The 15,919-nt window shown below is 41.9% G+C and overlaps 1 protein-coding gene across 5 annotated transcripts in view; it reads right to left on the bottom strand.

The window, feature by feature from the left end:
• ARID1B (AT-rich interaction domain 1B) overlaps positions 1–15,919 on the bottom strand; it is a 330,284-nt gene that overhangs the window by 85,313 nt on the left and 229,052 nt on the right. For all 5 annotated transcript variants that reach the window (XM_065630702.1, XM_065630699.1, XM_065630700.1 and 2 more), the window contains exon 5: positions 14,135–14,378. In XM_065630702.1, coding sequence (XP_065486774.1) covers positions 14,135–14,378 — 244 coding nt within the window. The remainder of the gene's footprint in view (positions 1–14,134; positions 14,379–15,919) is intronic.

Genomic DNA, 15,919 nt, shown 5'->3' on the forward strand with positions numbered 1-15,919 from the left:
TCAAGGCCTTGTACATGTGCAACACGCTACAAAGAAATCGTTTTCATCTGTATCCTTAGGGAATACAGACTCAGGACTTTTGGAAATTCACTGAAATTGTCAGCCTCTGCAAACATTAACACTATACGATTAGTTAACTTTTTAAAGTTTACTTCTGTTTTTTTTTTTTTATTTAAAGCAAAATTCTTGTTTCACAAAGGAAAACAATTTTGTAAACAAGACCAATTCTACACATATTCTACCAATAACTAACTTGCAAGAGAAGTGTCCACTATGCTGATTAACAGTGGGTGCTACAATTATCCACATGCTGGACATGAAAGTTTCACACCAAAATGTTTTTTTCAGTCAAACTGCCATTTTATCCTTAGAAGTGATCTGAAAGGCAAAAGGAGGTTAAGCACACGAGTACCTTTGAAGACTTGAACTGAACTCTTAATTTGAGTATCTAACTCCTATTGATTGGGAGCTGATGACAGGACTTTAAAAACCTTTGAAGATCCTGTCTGCCATGCTTTTTAAGTTTCTTTGTCACAAAAAGAAATGACCTTAAAGATTTTCCATTCCTTTCCTTTAAATGATATTAATCCTTCTCTCTTTCAACCAGTATTGTAGTTGGGATTCTTGGAAGACACTTTAAATAATACATGAACAGACTTCTGTACTTTATTGGGGAAGGGAAACTTCTACAAAACAACCTCTTCCTTTTTTTAAACATAAATTCTACAGCTACTTAAGAGAGGAAAAAATCCCAACAATTATTTTCACAGACAGACTACTGCCTCCACTGACCCAATGATACACAGATGGAAGTCTAAACAGGGACAACCTCTTTCCATGTTTTGTATAGTACTGTTGCCACATCAGTGAGATTCTCCACCTGCCAAAACTTAGGCAAAGTGAATACTACAGATGTTTCGCAATATTTTTCTTATGCAAAATCAAAGCAAATACAATAATGCATGTTAAAAGGATTGATGCTGCCACACTAGTTCTTTCACCTACATTTAACAGAGGAGCAAAATGGTATTCAAATCTATATAGCTATCTTGTAAAATTAGTTGTTAAAACCACCAAACCTAGCAACCCACCTGATATCATGTCTGCCATTAAAAAAAAGTCAGTTGAACAGATGAGAGAATTTTAAAAAGCTTAATAACACAGTTGTAAGCTGTTTTTCTATTTTTAAGATTATGTTAGAAATGCTTTTAAACATTTTGCATGCCACTTTGAAAATCTATGCTTGAAATAGTCAGGAGAGACTGCATCGCACCTTTGGAGAAAATGGACTGAGAAAAGTACTAAATGGCAATTGCCTTATGACGACAGCCATGAAATCTGAAGCTGAAATGTAAAAAGTAAATACATTAGAGCCAACGTAGCACGAAAAAGCAGACCTTTGATATAGTGTTGAGGAGGGGCCCTTACGACGAGTTACAGCCCAAATCAGTAACGTTTTGAAACACGATGAGCGCTCTCCACTCCCGTCACTGTAATGACATTGGAGGATGCTCTGCAGTGGTGCCCTGTGCCAGTCGGACAATACCTCACAGAATTGTGCCTGAACAATTGAATCAAGAAAGCACTTCAGCGAGAACTGGTTCCCCCTGGGAAATTACTAGTTAAGGAGGGAAGGAGGGATATCAGCAGCGGAATTTTAAGATGCCTGAGGAATTGGACAACGGGAGGGCGGGGGACTGATCAGAGCTTGTGTTGAAAGGGGCACATAAGGCTGCAGGACAGGCAGAAGTTAAAAGATCTTGTGGGTTGTCTTTGGGACAATTCTCAATCTAATTAGGAATTAAGACCTAGGACTGGATTAATGACATTGGCTGATTACAAAGTATGGAATCTTAGTCAATACAGAAGATGATCAAAATACCATCTAGGAAACTGGAGCACCTTTTGGGTTGGAGTAATGAAAATGCAAACATTCACACTCGCAGACCAGAAACAGGCCTTTCCAAAGTGAAGAGCTGTAGGGTGTCACCCTGCACCAAACACATTTATTATTAGGATGAATTAGGAGAATTGTTTCCAGTAGAGGTAAGGAAATACAGTGTCATTTTTGATGTGTCACTGATGAGCCTTCACACAGACAAAACCAGAAAGCCTAATGCTAACTGGAATGGGAACCAAGAGCAGCGACCAGCATGATGTGACAGGAGGCTGAAAGAATATTATTTAGTATGACAAAAACTAAAGCTGTGATTGTGTGACTTCTTTTAAAAAATATATTTGGCACTAAATATCAGGCAAGAAAAAGAGCACAATGTTTAGGATTATAACAAAACCGTTACTGGAATTTGAAACAACTTCCTTTTAGGAATAATGAGGTTCAGGAAACCTAGTGATTAAGAAAAAATCTGATAAAATAATGGGATTATATCACACAGTCAATGTGACAGTAAAGGCTCACAGACCGGAAGGGACATTCTGGGTCTCGGATCCCTACATAAGAAATGAAATATCATAAATAGGCTTCTGTATGGGACTGATTTAAATGAGCTTTTCAGGAAATTGGAAGTGAGGTGCAAATGACCTCAAAGGAAAGAAATTTTTCTATGGGTAGCAAAAAGGGAAACTGGTCATGTGTTTTGTGTTATCTCTTTCATCTTACAAAGTCTATGACCCCTTAAGAAGAAAGATTATTTTCTTCCTTAATTTATACATTGTAACTAAGCTTCCTGTTGCATCAAGAGTATTTTTAAATGACTTATTTATCCGAGTAAAAAGCTAGGGTTGCCTGCATATCCCCCTAAATTAAGATGTGCAAAATATTAAAGCCTTCCTCATATCTACACAGTAACCTGAGCACAGATGCTTTAAAAGGCCAGCAACATGAGGACCCTTTCGGATAGAATGTCCTGAGTTGGAAGGGACCCACAAGGATCATCGAGTCCAACTCCTGTCCCTGCACAGGACAACCCCACAGTTCACACCACGTGTCTGGGGACGTTGTCCAGTCTCTTCTTGAACACTGTCAGGCTTGGGGCCGGGACACCTCCCTAGGGAGCCTGTTCCAGTGCTCCAACACCCTCCGCATGAAAAACCTTTTCCTAATGTCTAAGAAACTTTTCCTAATGTTTAAGAACCTTTTCCTAATGCCTAGTAGTGCAGCCGTGGCCCCGCTGAACCCCACTGGGGGGATACATAGTGCCAGGCGTGCTGGAACCAGCCTTCTGGCTCTGCCCAGCACCTCGCTGCAGCTCTTAACCCCACGCCAGCAACAGCAATGCTGGTGACCCACTGCTGCCTGCCCGCCCAGACCGTTTCCACCTCTCCCACCTGGGAGCTCAGGACGAAGCCCACAGCCCTCTCGCCCCGGGATGCTTTCGGTGGCTGCCTGTGCAACTTGCTGAAGGCGAGATCGCAAGCGACTGATTTGTTCCGCCGCAGCAACGCAAAGTATCTGTAAACACGCAGACTATCAACTCAAGCCAGACTTATGGATGTTCCATATTGCAAAAAGTTATGAAAATTGTTGCTGAGTCTGGCCCTGATTTTCCATATTACCTCTTAAAACAAATACATCATGCTCCAAAGACATGCGATTCCCTAAGACACACGAGTATCACTCCCAGTCCACATAAAATCAACAAAATGTAAAAAACCACTCCTCATGAAAATATGCATTTCTTAGACTACTAATCCTTGAAAGTTACACTCCATCTTCTTGTTCGTATTTGTATGACGTTTACCATATCAAGGACTGGCTTGTAAGCAGGTTCCAGAGATGTCACATGCTAAATTGCTCTCAAATCTCCATTAAAAAATGCAACATTGAGCCAGAGTGGCCTGCAGAACCCCTGCTCTGACTTTTCTCTGCACAAATGCAATAGCATAAACATCTTAATTTCATGACCAGAAGGTACTTGTTTGACATGATATAACATTTACTTCAAAGCAAAGTTGACAATGACAGGATGAGGTAGCTATTCAATATTTTGTTTCATCCTCATTATTTGGTGTGTAGTCCCAAGGTACTACTTATGGAACACCATCCAAATGTCATCCTTACTACAGAATAATTCATTATATTATGGACATTTTTTTAAAAAAAAGAATTATTAATAAGTAGCTGAAATTGGGGTCTGCCAAATTAGACATCCAAGTTTTATTCCCAGATTGCATAACCTCTGAGCAAGGTATGAAGACTTTCAACAAATACTCAGAGTACAAAGTGAAATAATTGCTAGTATTGCCTAAACTGACAATGGGCTGAGTGGCAAGGGGCAGGAAAGCAAATATACTGCCCCCCAAGGCCAAAGCTCACTTTGCTTGGGACGGCAAGGGAGAGCAGCAGCAGCCACTGCAAGAGGGTCTGTTCATCCACGCCCTGTCCAGAAGCCACCTCTGCATTTGGACCAAGGTGAAGCACCACAGCATTTTTTTCCTGAGATTTTGGCCCCAAGACCAAAGCAAGCTGTCAGTGGAAATCTTCAAAAAGCTGTGACTCACCCCAATAATGAACGGATTTCCAGGAGGCCACAGCAAGCATCCGTCTGCCTGATAGCTATTCCTCTCCAACAAATTTCAAAATCCTGCTGCAAACCAGGAAGGCACTAGAGCTCCTCAAAATTAAGCATGCACCATTTATTTATTTATCTAAGCTAAGGCATAAGTCAGTCTAGATCTAGGGGTCACTACTTCTCTATCCTCAGGAACACCCACCCCAGATCTGTAATTTCACTTTACCGTTATAAGTTTCATTTTAGGGGATCAAATTCTTTCTGCTTTCACCCCTGCCTAACTCCACGTTCATTTAATGCATTATTTCCGCTAAGCTGGGGCGAGTTCCCAGCCCAGGGTATGTCTGCTGGAGGCCGATCCAGAATGGCGCAGCCCAGGATAGCAACCAGTTAAATCTTTTCTAATCCCTGCATTCAGAAATGGTGGCTCACGGCGCCTGGCATGCAGAGACTGAACAGAGCAGGCAAGCTTGTATTTCTCTCACCAGGCCAAATTAATAAAAACAAAACCTGATTTCTCCTTCTAGTTTTCCTATTCTTCCTGCTCCCCAATATTTTTCCTCTTTCAAACAATTTTTTTTTTTTTTTTTTGTTTGAGAAGCTTAATGTTTGGCTGCCTTCTGAAGAAACGGGCACAGTGACAGATGAAAGGCCGTATTCATCGCCTAATTCAGAATAGGGAAAAACCAACTGCTGTGCATTTAAGATTCTAACAACCTTGCAATTTTGTATAGCCGTTTTCCCCAACCCGTTCTTTTGAAGAAATCTGCTTTTATTCTGTTAATAACTAACCACAGTTGCAGCAGCATGGATCCGATTAGCAGTTCTTACGCTACAAAGGAGGGGGGGGGAGGGCTGTGAACAGGGTTGCCAATTTGTCCACCTGGGTCCCCAGGAAAAAGATTAGATGAGGCGCTTGCTCCTTTCTTCCCCACTTGCTCACAGCTCTGCACTAGACAGACCTCTTCAAAGCTCAGGCACTGACTTCAATTTTTTTCTATTTTTTTTTTTTCCTCTCTAAAGTCTCATTTAACCGCCCCTCCACATGTTTTGCACTCTGTGTCACTGCGTCCCTCCAAAGTGACGGTGTGAATTGGGATGAGAGGGGCTGTGGCTGCAGCTTGCCCAGCGCTTTCTCTCGCACCTCTACGGGGCCTCTGAATTGCTTTTAGATTTTGTAAATTATATTTTCTTAAATTTGTACAAACCGCTGGAAAAAAGTGTCTATGTTCTTTAGGGAATGATCCAAATCCTCTAATCATACCATATTTTTACTCTGTCCTTTTAAGCCTTTCATAAAAATGATAGTTTTGCTTGCATTTAGACTGAAGTAGAAGATTGCAAAGGGTTGCATGGATTTAATCATTCGTAATTACTTGGGACATGACACTGCATGTTAGTTAATGCAAAAAGCACATTCTTCGGCTAGAGAAAAAAACACTCTCAATTTCTTTATAAAATGTCAATTAACCAGAATATAAAATTGTAATTGATGCAAGTGCTAAATATCTAAAAGCTCCTAACAAAGGACAGGGTAGTATTTCTTCCTTATATTTGTCCTATTTCTTCCTTCCAGAAATGAAACCTACCCTGCCACATACCTGAAACTTAAAACTTCAGAATTCCATTTAGGGAGTTAATCCAAGTTCCAAAAGCAAGAATTTTTCATTATCAATGCTCATTCTCTAGGCTGCATTTATAACTACAAGAGCCAGTTCCTCATTGTGTCTACTGTTTTTAGGAGCCTGAGAAGCACGAGAAATGTAGCAGACATATACTTCTAGTATTTGCCACCTAATAAAAACCTCAACTCCTAATTTTAACATTGCCAAATTCTAACAAAACCATATATCAAATTTCATTTATAATATTTGCAGTGTGAAAACATGTAAGACACCAAAGAAAGGGTGAATGTCAACAGAAATTGCTGTTTCTTATCCATATTTCTTTTCCCTTGATCCAGCAACACAAAAGAATTGCTCAGAATAAATATGCATCACCAGGTGGCATTAACTTGAAAGACCAGCAGTGATGGAGTTTTCACTCCTCCCTGCTCCTCCTGACTCTCTCAAGTTCAAGCAAGCAGGTGGAAATGGGAGCAGCACCGATATATGGCAATGAACTACCTTGCCAGTCCTGCCTCCTGCTTCTCACACTAGTCCATTTCTGTGATTAACAAGCATTTTAGTAGCAAAATGTTTGTGCTCTCATTATTACTATCCCCAGAAGGAACAAACTCTTAGATAATCTGTATTTTCTTATTGCATTATATTGCATATTACGCAGCCTTGATCTCAACGGTTCTCTGGGATGGGGGAGAAAAGTGCAAGTTGAATGCGTAAAGTATAAAAGCACCTTGAGGCAAACTCACTTCCAAAAACCATTTGGTGGGTCTGATCTTCCTGAAGACGAGATCTATCATGCCATATTTCATCTCGCCTGACAATGATAAGCTCCAAAGACTGGCGCAGAAGCAGAGCAATTCTTCATGTAATTTTAATCAACTGAGAACTTTCATCCGGCGAGCTCCCTCCGCAAGGTCACACACACCCCACGCACGGCCATGCGCCTCTCATGCAGTTTGCAAACGCCAACTTGTATGTCACCTTCTGTTTGGAAGGGGGAGTATCAACACTAGCAACCCCTGGTTATATCATTTATAAACATGCAGATGTGGATTATTAAAGATTAATGAATTTTGGGATTGGTGTCGGCATTCCGTTTGTCTCACGCCGAAACCAATTCTGTTCTTCATTAGTCAACGACAACCCACATCACCCTGTTGTGGAAGAGAAATCAAAGGTGCAAGCATGAATTGAGAATAAGTGATGAAACTGATTACTAAGAAACTTAACGGCTGTAATCAATCAACACATCACAATAATTTCAGTCCACTGTTATCTGGAGATGGGGAACAAACAGAAAAGCTCGCTGTCGGAGTTGTTCTTTTGCGTTTGCTTTCTAAAAACTCACTTTGCCATTTGACTTCCATATCTACTGACAGAGTGATGCTGTCAAAGGGCTGTTTGAATCTTTCAAGCAGCAGCTCAACCTGCATGAATTCTGTCCCTGAGGAGAAAGAATATCTCACTTTTCATTAATTAAAAACCCCCATATTATCTGGAGGTAGTGAAAACGTTCTTCTTTTGAGGCTAAATGGCTATTTTCTAGCTGGCCCAAAATTAATTCATGCCACATTTACAACTGTTCAGGTTCCTTCTTCTAAGGAGGGACGTACCGCGTATCTGTCTAGTCAAGTCTGACACTTAACTGTGAAGCACGAAGACCGCTTTAAATATCTCTAATGGCAGTGGTACACAAGTCCACTGAAAAACTGAAAACTGCAACAGCCTATCCCATCACGGAAATCAAACCACGTATGACATTTATGCTCTGTTTTATCTAGGTGTAACAATGATCTGTCAACAACAACAAAAACGTACTGATGGAAACATAAGAGACTTTTCCCCTTCGCTCATCAATCACTGCTTAGTATTGCAAAGGATGAGGGAGTGAAAGACAACATTTTAATTTATGATAATACGTAAATTAATGCCCTATTTGGCAACACAAAGAAGGAGAGGGAATCTATGTTTGTGTAGCCAAATAACGACAGAATAAAAAACCCCAAACGTTCAAAAACAAATATACACTGTACTAAATTTCTTGACAAACACATAAGTGGGTTGAGCAAAAAAAAATCAGAAAGAAATGCACAGGTTAATGATGAAATGTAAACAATAATTGTCCAAGGATGGCCTTAAAGTATACACCTAAAATGAACAACAAACATACCTGTCAAATCTTGGCAGCTGTGGTTAAGTATATTTGAGTTTTGTTACGTGAACCAGAGCACACGCATAGTTATGCAAAGATTTTAATTGGATTTCGACAGCCGTCATACTCCAGGTGGATTTGCAGCGGCGCGGGGCTGCCAAAGACTGGCAGAGCCACCAGGACCGGCTGGCCGCAGGCGTCCTGCCACGGCGCACAGCACCGGCTGCTCCGCCGAGCCGCAGCCACCGGGACGGTGAAATCGGGCCTGGCAGGAACCAACAATGAGGACAAACCAGGCACGGCGCAGAGTGCAGCAATGGGAACGTGAGCGCTGCCCACCTGGGAGAGGTTCACACGAAGCCTTTGCAGGGTGCTGGGTGACCCTCAGGGCTGGGCCCCCCAGACCCTGCAGGGTGTCCAGGCCATGGGGCAGAGATGTTCGTCGCTGGCTTACACAGCAAGTAAACACCAAGACTGAAATGCGTGACTGTGAAATATAAACATTGGTAAACCAGATATTAAGCAACTGAAAACACTTAAGACTGAAACCCAGAAACTACCCCTAAAAATAATCACACGGGGCATGCTGGTTTTGGTGACTGATTGTTCTTCTATCTGATGCTTAACTTAAGAGCTGATGAAAAACAGCAGGTTGATGGTGCTGGAATACAAGACCCTCTGTCATCAGGAAAATCTAACAGGGGGAACTCGAACAGCATGTCCTTGTCTCATTTTATCTCCTGCACCTGTTCCGGGAAGGCCACCTCTGCAGAGGAAGACAGCTCCCTGATCTCTCTGGCCAGACAGCGAGTGCCATAGCAGTTTTGACAGTGTCTTTTGTAACATGGTCTCTCCTCAAGAAACTAGATCAAGACTATTTAGTTATTTCATTAAGCCTTGAGACAACAGATTATTCATCAGTTGTGACCTGGGCTGAATTCTAACAGGTATCACAGGTTAGATGCTCCACATGCTAGAAGTAATATCTCAAGCTAGAGCGCCTCACAATTTGCTTATTTTTCCTCTTGCCAAAAGACAGAAAAACCCTAAATGTTGTTCAAACCCTTCACAAGAAAGGGTTTTAAACTACTGCTATGTGAAACATCCACATATTTCATCTGTAAGCATTCTAGATTTGCAAAACTGCTGAATAGATGTTTTGTGCACTAGCAGTGATTAAGAACATAGCTACGTCAATGGCATTTTGTGTTTTGTTTTTTTCAGGTCTGAATGCCAACGAACAGCATGCATCTTCCTTGCAACAAGCTGTTGCAAGATTTTTGCCTCCAGAGAAAACTAAAGGGGAAATATTGATAGATGTGTTAAAATAATCTTTCTAGACAGGGGTATCATATCCATTTTACAAGGATATCATCCCCTTTCTTGTTTTGCAATTATTTTAGGGTATCTGTAAAATTTCAAACAAAAAATACAGTATTACAAATTCACTTTCATATGGTAGTCTTCTATACCTCAAATACTTTTTGAAAAGAGTCCATGCCGTATAAACATACCAGTGGTCATGGTCAGTGGATTAAGTATGTGGAATAGCTCAATCCCAAGCAAAAGATTCTTCCGTCCTGTTTAAAACAAGATCTGTCTGATCAGCCTATCTTACTGCAGCCACTTCTGGAAACAGTTCAACTCTCAGGCTTCTCCTTTTACAAGGCATGAAAGAAAGCATCACTCCTATTCAGAGTTTTGCATGGTCCTTTTGGACTATGATAAGACTATAGCTCATTTTTTTCTTCTCTCAGCATTTTAGTCACTGTAGTCTATCCACCCATTGACTAACATGCACACCAAGACAAGATTTCCCATTACAGCTCTGGGCAGCCCATTCTTCTCTCGCTCCTTTTTTGTCTGGAGTGCCAGCTGTAATTCTGGAATTCTGATGGGTCCTGGATTTCAAGCTAGCTAGCTGATCAATGCAGGAGGGGAAGACCTCCAGGTTCGCAGATCACTGAATGGAACACATCTATTGACCCATATAATTATCGGAATTAAAAATTCGGGTTCTTTTTAATCAGAGGTGGGTGCTGACCACTAGTCAACATAAATTGACTGTCAATAATATTCCTAAGTGAGAATACCCACACACCGATTTCTTCCTGAAAATTACAACTCCAGCTGTATCCAAGCTCCTTGGCAAAAGAAGACATCAACACAATAGTAATAAAAACAACAATGCAGTTGATGCCTAACAGAGAGAAAATAATCTTGTCTGTTCAGAAAGTAAATGTAACATGTATTAAAAGCGCAAATCAAAATACTGATCTACGAGGAAAAAAAATGCTTTTACATATTTCAAAAGACAGCATTTGCTATTCATTACTAATATAGTGTACCCTTTTCTTCTATACAGATAAAAATTGCTGTAGAGCTTTAAAAACATTAGAATCTATGAACTTGTACAAAATCTACTTGTCCATCATGGGTTAAGGAACTCCTGGCCTATCAGCAATCTTACGCAGAACTCTTAATATTAAAAATTTTTGCTGCTTACACCGCAAGGGAGAAAGAGCTGACAAAAGCCTTTGGCCAGTGAGATCAAAACTGGGGATGGGGGGGCAGAAAGGGGAGTTTAGCTTATTTACATTTTTGCTTTGTTAGTAAACTTGAATGGTTGGAGAAGGAGGGAAAGAAAAAAAAAAGAGAGAAAAGTAAAATTAACAGCCACTAAATCTTCTGGCAACAGCAGTGCATTTTGATGATGTGCTGTGTCAGCTTCCACTAATGGTTTAGGGTTGAATGAGGCACAGTTCAAGACCCAAAGGAGTGCAGGGCGTCACATCTCATTCTTTGGAAGAACGTGTACCCTACTTATGAAGATGGCTACAAAATAAAAATATCAGGATTTCCGGCAAAGCAGAATCATGATCTACTTAACAGGAAACCAGCATGCCATTTTGAGTCCCTAAAAATCAGTAGGATTTCAGTCCTGTAACAAATGCGCATGTGAATGAGAAGTGTTACCATTTTGAGAAAGGACTATCTTTCTGAACAAAACCCATCAAAGTTGCTTTTTTTCTGCTCTGAGGGGTTAATCTCCCTGGTCTATTCCAGTAACGCGAATGGAAACAAAGGCTGGATATGTGTGTGAAACCACACAAAATATCTGTCCAGTATTTCAGAGAGCACAGGAAGGAAATGCCCACTGAGCCAGGGACGTGCCAATGTCAGTGCTGCCTGTGCCAGTCCATTCCCGAGAAATTCACAGCATGATGCAGAAAGCAACGCAGGGTGGCAGGCTTGCGGTGGGGTGGGGAGACAGCTTAAACAGGCAACGGAGGAGAAGCAGCCATTTGAGAGGTTTAATAGGGGGCTGTTTGTTTGTCTGCCCTTTTGATGTTAAATTAGTCTTCAATTTTGTTGCAAGGAAGGAGGCATTGGGAAAAGGATGCTCCTCTTCCAGTAAACCCTGGGAAAGCAACACCTTTATTTTAACGGCCTTCCCACCAAGAACCCCCTGCAACATTTTGGCTTTCCCTAGCCATAGCTATCAGCAACACAACAGCTGCTCATTTTACAATGACTTGCTGGAGAGAGAATGATTGAAAGAGCCAATCTATGTCACATGGAGAAGCTGTGGCACAACGTTGTAGGAGGTAATAGGAGAGGAATGAGGTCAGAACAAACAAGGGTAGGGTGAGAACGGGGAGGAAAATAGCAGAGAACAAAATTATTAAAGGCGAGACGCTGTACTATACAATCTACCTTCAAAACCGGCCACAACCTGAACACTGCAAACAACCACAGAAACGCAGATGAGCTCCGTATTAGTTTCTCACAGGGTCTCATGAACATGGCTGATGAAAAAAGCTCCCAAAGTCCTAGTAATGAAGCACAACGATGGGAATACGCCTACGTGAAAGCACAGTCTAATTCATATGGCTTTAAAGCCCCGGCACCGGGAGGTGTCCGGTTAGTCGCAGGGTTTTAAATAGCAGCCTCACTCGGGTCCTTTTGTAGCTTGAGAAACGCAGGAGCAGCAGCAGCAGCAACTCTACAGCAGCTGCCCGGCTCCCTCCGGAGAGATCCGCGCTCGCTCACGCCTGGGAGTTCACCTTCAGCAAAAGAGCTGCAGAGAGCGGCAGCTCGCCCACGCCAGGGAAACAGCGGCCCGTGATTTTCATTTGGCACCATTCATAAAAACCTCTCCTAAGGAAGAGTTGCTTTTGTGTTACCGCAGCAGACCAGAAAACCACCAAGCAAAATGGTGGCATGGTTTGTAAGAAGAGGCAATATTTTTTTCATTAGGCCAGTCACAAAAAATGAGTTTTTAGTCTCAGCTGAAGTGATTAAGTGACTCTGAGCCTGACCTTTGGGCCCACACCCCTTCTATTTTTACCCCAGAGGGATCACTGGTTTCATAAAAGTTATTACCTTCCCCTACGCACTGTCCTGTTTCAATCCTTATCTATCATGGCTATAATAAAGCTACTTTTAACGTCACAACATCCTTTCCGTATTCAGCAGTCAGGCTGCTAAAATGCAAATCCATTCACTTGCCCGAGCTCCAACTGTGGGAAAACGTTTCCTTTCCAGCCAGGTGCGCTATCTGGCTTCACTCAACAACAGGGACGGGCTTCTGTGGTGCCACGTACCGGGAAATATGTTGCAAACACAAAGCTACCATACCGCAGATAACGCAAATACTCCGGTCCTGCCGCTGTCCCCTCTATTTCTGCCCCACCTGAGCGTGTGCTGCCAGCCAGAGCGGCAGGAGAGGGAAGAAATGACTGCAGGGCACACATGCAGCATCAGGGCTCGACATGCTCAGGCCACAGTGACTACACATTACTGCGGGCACTGAGCTTGCTCCCCTTTGCTTATCTAGTTTAACCTCTGTATACAGACAGGTGTGTACATTTTACACAGATACCTTTGTATTGAATACCAAAACGCATGCCGCTCACTGGATTTTAACCTGCATTTGGTCTACAGCATGTCTAATGAAAAGGCATCACTGGTTTTATTTCTTTTAACTCAGCTCCATGTTGATATTTTTGTGGTTTTGTCAGCAACCAATGTTATCCCTGGGGTAATGTCAGCAGACTCCTACTCTTAGGAATTCCCCTAATATTCACAATGTCAGAAAATAATCAAGAACTTGAGGATCAGAAAAAGAATAAACTCATCCGAAAAACCAAATACTTGTTGCTCCCTGGCCCCTGCAAGTAACATGCCAGATGGGTGGGGACAAGGTAAGAACTGGAATTAATGCATGCTTTTTTTTCTTCTGGATGTCTTAACAGATTTCCACAAACTTCTGAATGTACAGGAGTGACCATGTGTCATGCTCTCCATGGCACAATAGAGAGTGGCAAGAATGCCACCGGCATTTCAATCATTACTGGTGGCTGGATTCCAAGTATTAATAACTTGGCCTGTGCAAATAATTAAGAAATATCTCATACAATATTCTGTACTCGTGTCCAAAATTACATTATCACAATACAGGGTTGGAAAAACCATGCCTTGTCCTACTGGTCTGAAACCACCATACAAGTCCAAGACCCAATGCCAACAAAAATACAGAGTAAAAACAAAAAAGGGGCCCTGTAAATAATATAGAATAATAGATGACAGATAGATGACGCATGAACCAAATACAAAAATTACCATCAATTATTCACATTGGTAGATGATAAAGACATATATCAAACACATATGCAGAGTCAAGTTCAGAACTTTGACCACTCTGAGGGCTTGGCAGTTGAAATTTAGATGGAATTTACCCCTGCTTTAAGTAAATACTTTTATTTTCAGAAAAAGGCCCCGAAAATGCACGATTCTCATAAAATAAATTAATTTGGAATACAGGAGTATTTCTTTAATAAACCTGCCTATCATTTTACTCTTGTTTGTTGCAACAAACTTACTTGGAATACTTGCTGGAGAAATGGGACCAGATCTTGACTGGTTGCTCCCAACGGGAGAGCCTACAGGGGAAGGCGACGGGCCCCCGGGGATGCCAGAGAGATGTGGAGAAGCATGAGGGGAGAATGGAGACTGTGCAGGGTTGCTCTGCTCCCCTTGGCTGCTCGTGGAGCCTGACGCGCTGACGGCTGAGCTCAGAGTTGCTTCGGTTCCAGTCGGCAAGTCATCAATGGATCCAGATAAATCCTGGGAAAAAAGGAAAAAAAAGAACATAAGTGGTTGTACGAACTAATACTCAGGCCACAGGACTCGAGACCTGGCACGGTGACGAGGTCCATTTGTTTACTTATTGCAGCAGATAACTGAGAGGTTGTCTTTAATGTTGGTTCATGTAGTTAAATGATGGCAGAAAGTGAGGATACTATGTACAATTCTTGGCTTAATCTCTAATTCTTTTGAGAAAAAGAACAAGCAAGGGTAACAAATGAATTGGAACCAAATTCACTCAACATTAAATTTAACCTTTTCCATCTGGATTAAGCTTTCAAAATTAATCCCACAAATTCTGCCTGAGCTTACTAAAACTAATGAAAATGAAACTTCAGTTTCAATTTCACACAGTATTTCATTTTGGGGTTTGCTACCATTACAAGCACAGCTTATACACTTCACTCTTTAAACCATCACCAAAATGAGAGCAGAAGGGTTTAAAATATGCAGTCCTTGGGTTCCAGTTTCAGCTGGGATAGAGTGAATTTTCTTCCTCGTAGCTGGTATGGTGCTGTGTTTTGGATTTAGAATGAGAATGATGTTGATAATAAACTGATGTTTTAGTTGCTGCTAAGGAGTCGAGGACTTTTTCAGCTTTTCACAGCATGCCAGGTGCACAAGAAGTTGGGAGGGGACACAGCGGGACAGCTGACCCCAACTGGCCAAAGGGATGTTCCACACCAAATGACATCATGCTCAGCATATAAAGCTGGGGGAAAAAGCAGGAAGGAGGGGATGTTCAGACTGATGGCGTTTGTCTTCCTAAGTAACAGTTATATGTGATGGAGCCCGGCTTTCCTGGAGATGCTGAACAGCTGCCTGCCCATGGGCAGTAGTGAATGAATCCCTTGTTTTGCTTTGCTTGCGTGTGCAGCTTTTGCTTTACCTATTAAACTGCCTTTCTCTCAACCCATGAGTTTTCTCACTTTTACCCTTCTGATTCTCTCCCCCATCCCACCAGGGGCGAGTGAGTGAGCGGCTGTGTGAGGCTTAGTTGCCAGCTGGGGTTAAACCGCGACACCTGGTAACATCCCCAGCTCATTCACCGTGCAGAAGACACACAAGGGGCTCTGCCCTCAGCAGCAGCACAGGACCCACTGGCCACCTAAGAGCAAGGATGGCTGCTTCTCTGTTTCCATCAAATACCAGTTTGACCGGTGCACAATTCACAGTTTCTCTTCAATTTCAATTGAATACACTGAAAAACAGTTGCTGCACTTCACTTCATAACTGCTGCATTTTCAATGAGAAATTTCCTCCATAGGTCAAAGCACATCTGAATTCTAACTACAAATTGCTGGGCATACTTCCTAAAGCTGTAACACAGGAGTTATACTGGCCTTTGGATCTGTGGTGGTAATTTGTTTTTTTAAATCATTGTAAAATTAGACATGAAAAACCAAGAATGCTGTAACAAAGCAAATGTGTGCCCCTTAATCGTCAGGAAAAATGTTAATTCCTAAGCATCACAGAAAAATCTCATACAAAGGGAAGAGCGCAAAGATAGCTGTGCTTCT

Source organism: Caloenas nicobarica, chromosome 3 (genome assembly GCF_036013445.1).
Source record: "Caloenas nicobarica isolate bCalNic1 chromosome 3, bCalNic1.hap1, whole genome shotgun sequence".
In the NCBI taxonomy this organism is placed as follows: domain Eukaryota; kingdom Metazoa; phylum Chordata; class Aves; order Columbiformes; family Columbidae; genus Caloenas; species Caloenas nicobarica.